Raw genomic sequence first — 12333 nt, forward strand, 5'->3', positions numbered from 1 at the left:
AGACAAGTTAATGAATTCTTGTCCGGTAAGTATACGACTTAGAAACCAAGTCGGTTTGAGATTGTGATCGCGACACAGTACCGCCTCTCGTCCTAATATATATACTGCTACCGGCTGCAACCATAGACACACCAAAAACACCGAGGGTTTTGCTTCGTTTCACAACTTGCGCCGCCACCATACTCTACTCTATTCCGAACGCCGACGTGCATCAGCGTGCGGGAGAGCAGGTCTACGGAATCGTTTGTCTTTGCGATCCTGCACCGGGAGAGGACGAATTAGGTTTTTGGGAAGCGCTCTGCGCGACTGCTCAAGTTCGTCATCACGGGTTGTCTTCCGTCCAAGTCAAGCGGTGCTACTCATCGTCTTCGTTGTTGTCAGTTTGGTGGTAGGATCACGCATGTGGCCGGTTTGACAATTCACCTTGGCACTCTGACCCTCGCATTGCTCGCCATCATGGCACTCTGACCCTCCCTCCCTCTGACATTGATGAGGACACGTACGCGCGCTCACCAACTCAGCGCGCTCAAACAGATCTTCCACTAGATTGATTATTCTGGCAACAACTTCTCACTAGATTTTGCACATGAAGCAAGCAAGCATCCTCCCCTCCAACAGTCATTCCTCAATATGCTCGCCTGCCACCCACACCTTCATCAGCATCAACCAGTGTCATACATCAGGGTGGAGCGCAAATGTCTTAATTTTCACTTATAAATAACATACATTCCTCAACATTCTACATAATAAAGGGGAACTAACTAACCCAACTTGGGGCAGCCAATACATAACTCATCATCAATTCAATCTATACATGCCAAGTTCCTCCAGAAAATGTTTGATAAATAGGCACACAGTAAATCCAATGAGGCACGGCAAATTCCACAAATATAAATAAGCAAGGACCAGTAGATGAAGGGCTCAACTCACTCACTCACCGTGAGTGTACCATTTTTGCTTGTCCATCCATCCATGTCTTTCTCGCATCTTCTTCCTTCCATAGCTACCGTAAGACAATAAGTTTTGGGGGAACCAGCACAACCCTCTAGGGGTGGCTTATCTCATATATATAATGGGTGTGTTACAATAGGTACAATATACGTACACAAATACAGAAGCTATACATAGTCTAACACCCTCCCTCAATCTTAGCCACTTTCTAAAGAACCGAGAAGGGTAAGATTGCGCCTACAAGCCTCAAACTGTGGTAGAGGTAAAGGCTTAGTGAAGATGTCTGCAAGTTGATCCTTAGAAGAGATGAACTTGATCTGGAGTTGCTTCTGCGACACACGTTCCCGTACAAAGTGATAGTCAACTTCAATGTGTTTCGTTCGGGCATGAAATACCGGATTTGCAGAAAGATATGTAGCACCGATGTTATCACACCAAAGGATAGGAGGCTGCGGTTGAGACAAACCCAACTCCTGAAGCACAGACCGCACCCAGATAATCTCTGCAGTAGCATTAGCCACAGCCTTATACTCAGCTTCAGTACTACTACGTGACACAGCTGCCACGTATAACTGACCACAAGGGCCCACACGGTGACACGCCAAGATTATTGGTCCGACGAGCGCCTCCTCCGGTCCTCAGTGCGCACGCATTCATGGCACCGCTCCGACATAACGCCTGAGGGACCAAGTCCGGCCATTTCAGCTAGACAGCGGCAGCCCATCCCTATGACGTCCCCATCCCTTCCCTCTCCCTTCCCTCGGTGCCGCCACCTTCCATCTGCTCGCCGTAGCTGCTAGCCATGGCCCGGCAGAGGATCACCATGTATGCGATGCTGACTCCAGAGTGTCGGTTGCAGCTGCTGGAAGAGATCCATGCTTGGCGCGATGTAAGGGTTGCTGTCGGCCTGCCTCCGGATTCTCCGTAGCCGGAGGAGCAGCATGCAAAGCCGGAGAAGCAGAATGCTGCCATGGTGGAGGCGGAGCCGGAACTGCCGGAGGACACACGGGAATATCGACAAGTTACTTTCACCACGATTCATATTGATTTAACGTTCATTGCCTTTAAAAGTGTTATGTGGGTGGACCAGAGCTCAGGTACTGTTTTTGCTTGAACAAATACCTAGTTATGATTAGACGGCCGGCTCACGCATCAATGTCCGCTGACGGATGATGAGGTGTCCGGTTTGGGGCGTCAGCGTTGGAGATGCACATAGACGCTCCCTAGTTTTGAAAGCCTAACTAGAGTTGAAGTTAAAAAATATATCCCTCAAATCAAATATAAAATATGCTTGAAGCTTCCCACATGCATGCATCGTAGAAATCCGACTCGATCCAATCGTGATATGTGAATGTGAGTTAACAAAAATAATCAAACCAAGAAAAAAGGAGCCTCCAATATAATATAATGTGCTCACATGGAATGAATGTTGGGGCCGGAGACGTACGCACGCTAGCTAGCTAGCTAGCTGGGTTTCTACAGGAGGAGGGGGGGAAAGTTTCTTGGAGGAGCCGATTGCAAAGAGGATGGCAAAGATGAAGGGTCTGAATGCTTTCTCCATAAGGCGATGGTGATCCGTCTTAAGAGAGGCGTAACACTCCGGGGGTTTACCACGCCTCCCCGGCCAGATCGCCTCCACGTCGACGAGATATAGTCGTACCGCCCACAACGTCAATAACCTGCACACGCCCGCACCCACACCCACACCATTAGAAAAGAAGAGCTCCCTCAAGTAAGTAGTAGTGATCTAAACGCTCTTGTATTTCCCAAGAGCTCAACTCACTCACCATGCGATGATAGCGAAGAAGATGCCCAGCGCGAAGCTCCATTCAGAGACGCCGTCGCGGCGCACGCAGCAGCATCCTTGTTTGAAGGTGAAATACGAGACGCAGCCCACAAGGACAGCCAGCTCGGCCAAACCCACCACGAAAGACAGGCTCATGGGGTACACGCATTCACCCCTCTCGTTCAACCTGATATCCTCCGGCTTCTATTTTTTTTAAACAAAACAAAACAAAAAAATTACAACAACCTAGTAAGTTCCGTTCCGTTAAACGCATGCAAATTAACAAACAAAAAGATAAATAGTACTCCCTTCGTCTAGGTGTCTAAGTCAACTTACGAAAATCAAATAATCCCAAAACACTTAGGCACGGTACATTAACTCCTTCCTCGTTTTTTGTTTTGTGACATCAACCAATAAGAGATGTGGGCCGTGCATGCTTTCAATGACTTGAGGCTACCAAACGTGACATGCAGTGGTTAGTTCATTGCATGCAATGCTATTAATTAGCAAAAAGATATTAAGTTTTCTCGTTTTCCTCTTCGCCTTGGTCGCGGTGCACAACGTAAGATGACTTACACATCTAGACGGAGGGAGTACTGGTATGAATAATATCATGTGGAACATGTGCTTGCTTACCTCGGGCCTTGTGGCATTGGCGGAGAGAATCAAGGCCGCTATGCCTAATCCTACCACCAACCCAGTTAGGAACCTTTTTAACTTCTCTGTGTTCATTTCGTTGTTGTCAGTTTGGTGGTAGGATCACGCGTGTGGCCGGTTTGACAATTCACCTTGGCACCCAACTGCATGCATGCAGATACTGCGCATGATCTCGCAAGCAAAAAAAAAAGAAACAAGAAGAGAAATAAGATAGATTGTTAAGATTAAGACATTATGGAAATGCATGCACTCACAATTCACATGGAGATGCATGCCATTGCCACAACCACGGGACTGAAATTTGTGTATGGATCTCGTCGGCTTCTCGCGTATGCATGCTTGCATTGACTCTTATTATGAGGAAGGTACCATGTCGAAACGGGAATGGAAGTCGTGGGGAGGGGAATGAAAGTAGGTGAGCGGGCGTTTAGCGGTGGAGCTAGTTTCTCGTTTGTTTCTCCCCGTCCCAAAGCAAGTGGACCTCCGACTTTCTTGGAGAGTCAAACTTTGTTAAGGTTATGATGGGGACATCCTCCTTCAAGAGGTGATGTTAGTAGCAATGGCAAATCGGCAAGAAGGATCCCCTTGGCTGCCTCATGTGCATGCAGAGGTTGGACTACAATGTTAGGCCAGTCATAGTGGGAGTAACATAGCGCACTTCAAGAAAATTTTGTTTATGTGACAAGTAGTTAATGAGATGCTCCGTCCCCCAACCCTAGCCGCCCCTCCTCCTCACCCCAACCCTAGCCGCCCCTACTCCTAACCCTCCCCCCCCTTCCCTTCCTCGCCGCCACCTGAGGCAGCCGCCGGGCAAGCCCGGGGCGCCAAGGATGGTGGCGGCGGGGCCTCGGTTGCCCTGCTTCTGCGTGGGGACCCCAGATCTGGAGCGGCGCCTCCATTGGCAAGGCACGGCAAGCTAGCAGCCGTGCGGGCGGTGGATCTGGTGTCCCGGCCGTGCGAGTGGCGGGATTCGGTGGTCGTTGGCGGCCAGCGGCGGCTTCTGCGACGGTCGGTGCGCGCGATCTGGCGCCTCCCCCTCCTCCCCTGGTCGGCGTGCGCGCTAGCCTAGTCGGGCCGCACTTCCTCTTGGTCGCTGGTTCTGTACAGGAGGTGCTGCTGGTGGCGGGGATCTAGTTCGGGCGAAATCCCCGGCCGGCCATGACCGGCCGCGCCGGCGGCAACGCCTGAGGGCGTCGTTCCCTTCCTTGGAGGCGTCGGTATGGACTAATCTCCTCACTTCACATTCCCCTAGTTATCCCAGGCGCAAGCCCTAACTTTGTTGAGCTGTGGCGGCGCTCACGGCGCCGTTCCCTTCTTGAAGACGCCGCTTTGGAATCTTGGGGTTGGTGGCGCTTGTGGGTGGTGTACGACGGTGGTGGTGCGGCCCGATCCTAGCATGGATTTACGTCCGTTGCTTGGTGATGGACTCGCGTAGATGGAGGTCATCGGCTGGCGTCATGGTGGCGTCAATGGCGGAGGACCTGCCAAGGCTCGCGCAGGTGGAGGTCGTCGTTTGGCTTCATGGTGGCGTCGATGGCGGAGGACCTGCCAAGGTTGTCACCTCTCTGCTCTGAAAATGGACCAGTGGAAGATGGCGGCGATGACACATGTGAGTGCGTCGGACCGGTTTGAGCCCCGGACCCGGCAGATGGCTCGGTCGGGGCCTCCGGTTTTAGATGTTAAGCTTAGGTGAGAGGTCTGGGTATGTGGCCCAGCTTGCACCCTTCATCATTTGGATAGGAGTAGCGGCAAATGTTGCCAAGATGGCGGATTCAGACATATTGTTGTTCTAATTTGTAAGGTCCTCGAGAATAATCAATAAAATAGCCGCATGCATCTCCCAGATGCAGAGGCCGGGGGTCATCCTCCTTTTCTAAAAAAAGTAGTTAATAAAATATGGTAACATAATATGTTACTGCAACATAGCGCTTCTCAAGACAAGATGAGTAAGCTAATAAATGAGATCATCTATGATACTATTACTATATTATTTTATATTATAAAGGAAGTAACTTAGACTAATGTCATATGCGTGACACTAGTATAAGTTACTCTTCGCTATAACCAGCCTTAGTAGCATCAAGGCAAGGCAATCAGCATGGTGGAGGACGTGGAAGGGACGGGATTGAGATAGACCAACTGACCCCTGACGTGTGTTCTGACTTCTGAGCTTCCGACAAAGACAAAGAGAACAACGCTTAATTACCGTCGGAAAGTGAGTTGATCGATCGGGCGATCGTAGCCATCAGTCGTGCGCGCACACAGTTGTTTCCCTGTTTAATTTTTATTAATTATATTTCTTACAAATATATGCTACTAATGTTTATTAAAACATATCAGGGTGAAAGCAAATACTCCTCCGTCCCACAATATAAGAGCAAAAACGTAATATATTATGGAACGGGAAGAGTATCTTTTAACAAAAATTGTGATGAAAATAATTTAGTCGCTCGCTCGAGGGATGACGCATGCTAGCATTCATATTTGGGAAGTCATGGGCAGCTCACGCCTAACTTTTTATCTCCTCTTTCAATTCCCTCTACATGGAGGGGTGGCGTCCTCCCAGAAAATAGCCAAAATAATATTCACTAGGTGCTAGATACATCCATTTGAGCGACAAGTAATTTGAAACAGAGGTTTGTCAAATACTATATTTGTAGCTACCATAGAATTTTTGTCATTTTTTTTATATTCCATGGAAATTTATTTCATAAGTCCATGGCAAATTTATTACATATAGCTTTGTATTTGTTATAGTCCATGGCAATTTATTAATAAGTCCATCGCAAATTTAGTACATATAGCATGGCAAATAATTTGTATATAAGAGGGCATATTTTGTTGATCATACTATGGCAAATTATTTTGTGTATGTTCCATGGCAATTTTCATATTATATAGGCAGATTTTTTTTTCATTGTGTCATGAATTAAAAAAAATTGCCAAAAAATTATTTTGCGACATGAATTAGCAAGCTTTTGCAAATCTATGTATGTATTTAGAAAAATTATATGTGTTTCTGCGATGTGTTTTTTTCTTTGGACTATTTTTTTGTTCTTAGCATATGGATGACGCTGGGAAGGGAAAGGCTCAATAAAAGGCCTGCCAGCTATCGAGTCGCTGGTTTGAACCTTCCCTAGCAACCATTTTGTTCGCTGCACCTCCTCCTCCCAGCTGATGTTCCCCAATTATTTGGGTCCTAAATTCAACCCTGCCTGACATCACCCTGCAGTCGGCCGGTAGGGTGAGCGTGCATGCGACGCCAACGTCAATGTTGTATGCAGCGACTCCGAGTGGAAGGATGCCACTCGGCATATGGTATGACTCGACGATGTCGTAGGTGCTCTCATTGTTCGCCGAGGTGTTGATCTCTGGCAAGAGGAAGCATACGGTGTCTATGCTAAAACCGACAGATCTCGAGTAGGGGGTCCCAAGTTTGGTGATCTGAGCTAGATGGTACCAGGAAAAAGTAGGGACACATTTCTTAACCAGGTTCAGGCCCTCTCGAAGAGGTAAAACCCTATGTCCTGTTTTTGATATATTAATTGTGATGGGGTTGCGTCCAGCATAGTTTTTGGTTTCTTTGCTAGTTGCTTCTTTTGGTGCTCATGACGAGCAAACCGCTCATCGGTTCTAGAGCTCTTGCCGCATCGACATGTACGCCTTTCATTAGCGGAATCGAGCAGATCTTTGATCGAATCTTTCTATTCTTTTTTGCTAGCCAGGTGTCTTCCCTAACACAGTATCTTGATACTATGTCCGATAGCTCAGGAAACGTTTTGAATCATCTCCGTGCGAAGATATTATGGATGCCTTCATTATGACAATTATAACGGAACGCCAAAATAGCTTCTGTATCGCAGCAATCTAGGATCTTATTTTTTACAAACAAGCATCTCATCCAGAATTGACGAGCGGTTTCTCTAGTCTTCTGTTTAACATAGGACAAATCCCGTACGTCGGTTGGTCCCGCACCCTCGAGACAATATGCAACATGGGGGGAGAGCAAATCCGAATCTGAATTGATTTGACATCGTCCTGCCGATGCAAGGGTGGCTCAAGGAGACCCTTGGGACGGTTGCACGGCAGCGTGTTCGTGATCAGCTTGAGAGCTGGATCCGATCTCCAAGCTCGATTCGATCGTCTGGGGACACTGTTTTCTAAGGGGTGACCCGCCGGTTCCTCGGCCACGACCACCGAACTGTCCTCAACCAGATCCGAGGATGCTCCAAAAATTGCTTAAGTAGTACTAGCAAAAGGGTTTGTGCATTGCAATGGGAGTAAAAAAATCATAATCTCCAATTGCCATGACCACATTTTGCTGCATCGCCGAGATACAATATCACTCTCAATTTAATAAAATCATGAACAATTTTTGAAATCACGAAAAAAATTAAACTCATGCACATATTTGAAATCGTGAACATTTTTCCAATCCATGAACACTTTTACAAATTTTCAAACATTTTCTAAAATCAAGAATTTTTTTTAAAATTAATGACCATTTTATACTACTTGCAAACACTTTTAAAAAATATGAACAATTTTCAAACAATTTTCTTGAGTCGGTGGTTTTTTCTAGAATCGATGGACATTTTCTTTGTAAATTGGTGGAATAATTTTTGACATTCACGAACATTTATTTGATAAAATGAACATTTTATGAAATGCATGATATTTTTGAAATACTTCACGAACATTTGTGGAAAACTACCATTTTCGTGAAATCTTAAAAAAAATTATGAACATTTTTCTAAAACTCATGGACATTCTTACAGATTTAAAACATTTTCTAAAATTATGAACATTTTCTGAATTAATTAATTTTTTATAATATTTGAAAAAAATGATATTGTGAACATTTTTTAAAATAGGTTTATTGAATAGGCGAAAATTTCTAGAGTTGCCGAACATTATTTTGGAAATTTGTGGAACAATTTTTGATATTCACGCATATTTTTTGATTTAACGAACATTTTTTCAAATGCATGATCATTTTTTGAATCAGACAATATTTTATGAAACAATAAAGTATTTTATAAGGCACTAATAATTTTTGCTTTTTTAGGATATTTTTCAATTCATGAACATTTTTTTGAATTGGCAAAATTTTGCTCAATTTCATTAGCATATTTTAATACACAAACATTTTGAAAAAATCATGAACATTTTTTGATTTCACGACATTTGTTTCCATAACTGCGCACTTTTGTTAGAAATCGCGAACATTTTCTGAGTCCACAAACAGTTATGAATTATTAAACATTCTATTTGGGACCTCATGGGACGCCGTCGCCGACCGCTACCTCGCAGCGCTGCGAGTTGTCGTCCTCCCGCGCCCCGCCCATCGATCGTGCGGCGACACGGTCTTTGATTTCCAAGTCAAGAACATTCTAGACTGGCTTGAAGACTTGAACAACGGTGTGCCGGAGGACAACAACAAGCATGCAACCACCACCATAATTTGATTTGATTTGTTTAATATTGTATCTCGACAATGTATCTCGGTCGTATGAATGTAAAGTCACAATGTGACTGAATGAAACCTATGGTTTAAACAAATTTGCGTTTTTCTCTCTGAATGTACAAACTTATGAAATGATTTTTTAAACATCAATGTTTTCTCCGAATAAAATACTTATCGCACACACTTTAGATATAACACCCGTATGCAAAGCGAGAGTTATGGTTCCTTCCCCAGTAAGGCAAAACTAAATGAGAGAAAAAAAGAATGGACAATGTTACTATCCTTTTCCACACTTTCATATAACTAGTGGGAATTTTTTGTTATAGAAGTTGACTTGTATATTTCAATGATGGACTTCCTCAAATGCTCGAGGTCTTCTTGAGCAAGCAAGTTGGATGCACGCCCATTTAGTTTTGTTCATACACTTATAGTTCTTAGTAAATCCGTTGCATGGCAATCCTTACTCATTGCATTGATATCAATTGATGGCCATCTTCATAGCCCGTTAATTAGCCTCGTTGATACGAGAATTTCTCATTTTTTGTCTTCTCCATATCAACCTCTATCATCATATTCTATTCTATCCATAGTGCTATATCCATAGCTTGCGCTCATGTATTGTGTGAGAGTTGAAAAAGCTGAAGCGCGTTAAAAAATATGAACCAATTGCTCGGCTTGCCATCGGGGTTGTGCATGATAAATACTTTGTGTTAAGAAGATGGAGCATGAGAAGGCTATATAATTTTGTAGGGATAATGTTCTTTAGCATTGATATTTTGAAAGGCATGATTGTTTGTTGGTATGCCGGAGTATTTATGTCTTTATATCAAATTATAGACTATTACTTTGAATCATTCGGATCTTAATATTCATGCCACAAAATAAAGATTACATGATGAATATGATAGGTAATATTCCACATCAAAAGTCCTGATGGTAATCAAAGAGCGAGCGTGTCGACGACGATCACATCAACCTTGGAACCATTTCCCACGCGCATCGTCACTTCGTCCTTCGCCAGCCTTTATCTATTCTGTAGTTCCTGTTTAGAGTTGCAAATGTGAGCAACCGAACTGGTATCAAATACTCAGGCAATAAACGAAAGCTGATAAGGTACACATCAATAACATATATATCATATATACCTTGTTGACGTTGGGCCCCTTCTTGTCTGCCAAATGTTGGAAATATGCCCTAGATGCAATAATAAAATGGTTATTATTATATTTCCTTGTTCATGATAATTGTCTATTGTTCATGTTATAATTGTATTAACCGGAAACTGTAATACATGTGTGAATACATAGACCACAACATGTCCCTAGTGAGCCTCTAGTTGACTAGCTCGTTGATCAATAGATGGTTATGGTTTCTTGACCATGGACATTGAATGTCGTTGATACCAAGAACACATCATTAGGAGAATAATGTGATGGATAAGACCCAATCCCTAAGCATAGCACGAGATCGTGTAGTTCGTTTGCTAGAGCTTTTCTAATGTCAAGTATCATTTCCTTAGACCATGTGATTGTGCAACTCCCGGATACCGTAGGAATGCTTTGGGTGTATCAAACGTCATAATATAATTGGGTGACCATAAAGGTGCACTACAGGTATCTCCGAAAGTGTCTGTTGGGTTGGCACGAATCGAGACTGGGATTTGTTAATCCGTATGACGGAGAGGTATCTCTGGGCCCACTCGGTAATGCATTATCATAATGACCTCAATGTGACTAAGAAGTTAGCCACGGGATCATGCGTTACAGAACGAGTAAAGAGACTTGCCGGTAACGAGATTGAAGGAGGTACGGGGATACCGACGATCGAATCTTGTGCAAGTAACATATCGAAGGACAAAAGGAATTGTATACGGGATTGATTGAATCCTCGACATCGTGGTTCATCCGATGAGATCATGGAGGAACATGTGGGAGCCAATATGGGTATCCAAATCCCACTATTGATTATTGTCTGGAGAGGTATCTCGGTCATGTTTGCATGGTTCCCGAACCCGAAGGGTCTACACACTTAAGGTTCGATGACGCTAGAGTTGTAATGGGAATAGTATGTGGTTACCGAAGGTTGTTCGGAGTCCCGGATGAGATACCGGATGTGACGAGAAACTCCAGAATGGTCCGGAGGTGAAGATCGATATATTGGACGAAGGGTATTGGAGTCTGGAATTGTTTCGGGGGTACCAGTTGACGACCAGCGTGATCGAAAGAGGTTTCGGAGGCCCCAACAAGCGTTGAGGGGCCTTATGGGCCAAGGGAAGGGGGCACCAGCCCACTAAGGGGTTGTGCGCCCCTCCCACTCCATATCAAATAACTTGGAGAGGTGGGGCGCCTACTCTAGGGCAGCCACCCCCTCCCGGCTTGGGGGCCAAGTCTCCTAGGGTGGGGGCGCCCAAACACATCTAGGGTTTCCCCTGTGGCCACCGCCCCTCCCATAGGGAAACCCTAGGGCACCTCCTCCTCCCTCCTTCCCCCTATATATAGTGAGGGAGAGAGAGGGCAGCCGTGACCTCTTCCCCTGGCGCATCCCTCCTCCCTCCTACACCTCCTCCTCCTCCGTAGTGCTTGGCGAAGCCTTGCTAGAGAACCACGAGCTCCTGCACCACCATGCCGTCGTGCTGCCGGAGTTCTCCCTCAACTTATCCTCCCCCCTTGCTGGATCAAGAAGGAGGAGACGTCCCTGGGATGTACGTGTGTTGAACGTGGAGGCGCCGTCCGTTCAGTGCTTGGATCGGATCTTCCGCGACTTGAATCGCCGCGAATACGACTCCATCAACCGCGTTCTTGTAACGCTTCCGCTTAGTGATGTTCAAGGGTATGAAGATGCACTCCCTCTCTCTCATTGCTAGCATCTCCTAGATTGATCTTGGTGACACGTAGGAACTTTTTTGATTTATTACTACGTTCCCCAATAGTGGCATCATGAGCTAGGTCTATGCGTAGATTCTATACACGAGTAGAACACAAGTAGTTGTGGGCGATGATTTGGTCAATTTTCTTACCGTTACTAGTCTTATCTTGATTCGGCAGCATTGTGGGATGAAGCGGCCCGGACCGACCTTACACGTACGCTTATGTGAGATAGGTTCCACCGACTGACATGCACTTGTTGCATAAGGTGGCTAGCGGGTGTCGATCTCTCCCACTTTAGTCGGATTGGATTCGATGAAGAGGGTCCTTATGAAGGGTAAATAGCAATCGGCATATCACCGTTGTGGCTTTTGCGTAGGTAAGAAACGTTCTTTCTAGAAACCCATAGCAGCCACGTAAAACATGCAACAACAATTAGAGGACGTCTAACTTGTTTTTGCAGGGTATGATATGTGATGTGATATGGCCAAAAGGATGTGATGAATTATATCTGTGATGCATGAGATTGATCATGTTTTTGTAATAGGAATCACGACTTGCATGTCGATGAGTATGACAACTGGCAGGAGCCATAGGAGTTGTCTTAA

The 12333-nt window shown here is 45.1% G+C and overlaps 1 protein-coding gene across 2 annotated transcripts; it reads right to left on the minus strand.

Moving 5' to 3' along the window:
• Window positions 1-2305: 2305 nt before the first annotated feature.
• LOC123115376 (uncharacterized) lies at window positions 2306-3805 on the minus strand. Of its 2 annotated transcripts, none has more exons than XM_044536538.1 (4): window positions 3649-3805; window positions 3374-3565; window positions 2739-2941; window positions 2306-2630 (listed from the first exon to the last, which is right to left on the minus strand). In XM_044536538.1, exons 2-4 carry the CDS (start codon window positions 3467-3469, stop codon window positions 2408-2410), a joined length of 522 nt encoding a protein of 173 aa, XP_044392473.1. In that variant the 5' UTR covers window positions 3470-3565; window positions 3649-3805; the 3' UTR covers window positions 2306-2407. The 2 variants fall into 2 exon arrangements, with proteins under 2 accessions (XP_044392473.1, XP_044392472.1); XM_044536537.1 differs by having other exon boundaries at window positions 3374-3554; window positions 3649-3781.
• Between the last annotated feature and the right edge of the window lie 8528 nt (window positions 3806-12333).

The sequence above is a fragment of the Triticum aestivum genome, chromosome 5B (assembly GCF_018294505.1).
Source record: "Triticum aestivum cultivar Chinese Spring chromosome 5B, IWGSC CS RefSeq v2.1, whole genome shotgun sequence".
NCBI classification, from domain to species: Eukaryota; Viridiplantae; Streptophyta; class Magnoliopsida; order Poales; family Poaceae; genus Triticum; species Triticum aestivum.

Excerpts from the sequence above, each read along its gene's own strand:
- LOC123115376 (XM_044536538.1), bottom strand. The coding sequence starts at position 3,469 with ATGAACACAGAGAAGTTAAAAAGGTTCCTAACTGGGTTGGTGGTAGGA. Across the intron at positions 2,942-3,373 it reads CCAATGCCACAAGGCCCGAG|AAGCCGGAGGATATCAGGTT; the intron begins GTAAGCAAGCAC and ends TAAAAAAAATAG. Across the intron at positions 2,631-2,738 it reads TTCTTCGCTATCATCGCATG|GTTATTGACGTTGTGGGCGG; the intron begins GTGAGTGAGTTG and ends GGGCGTGTGCAG.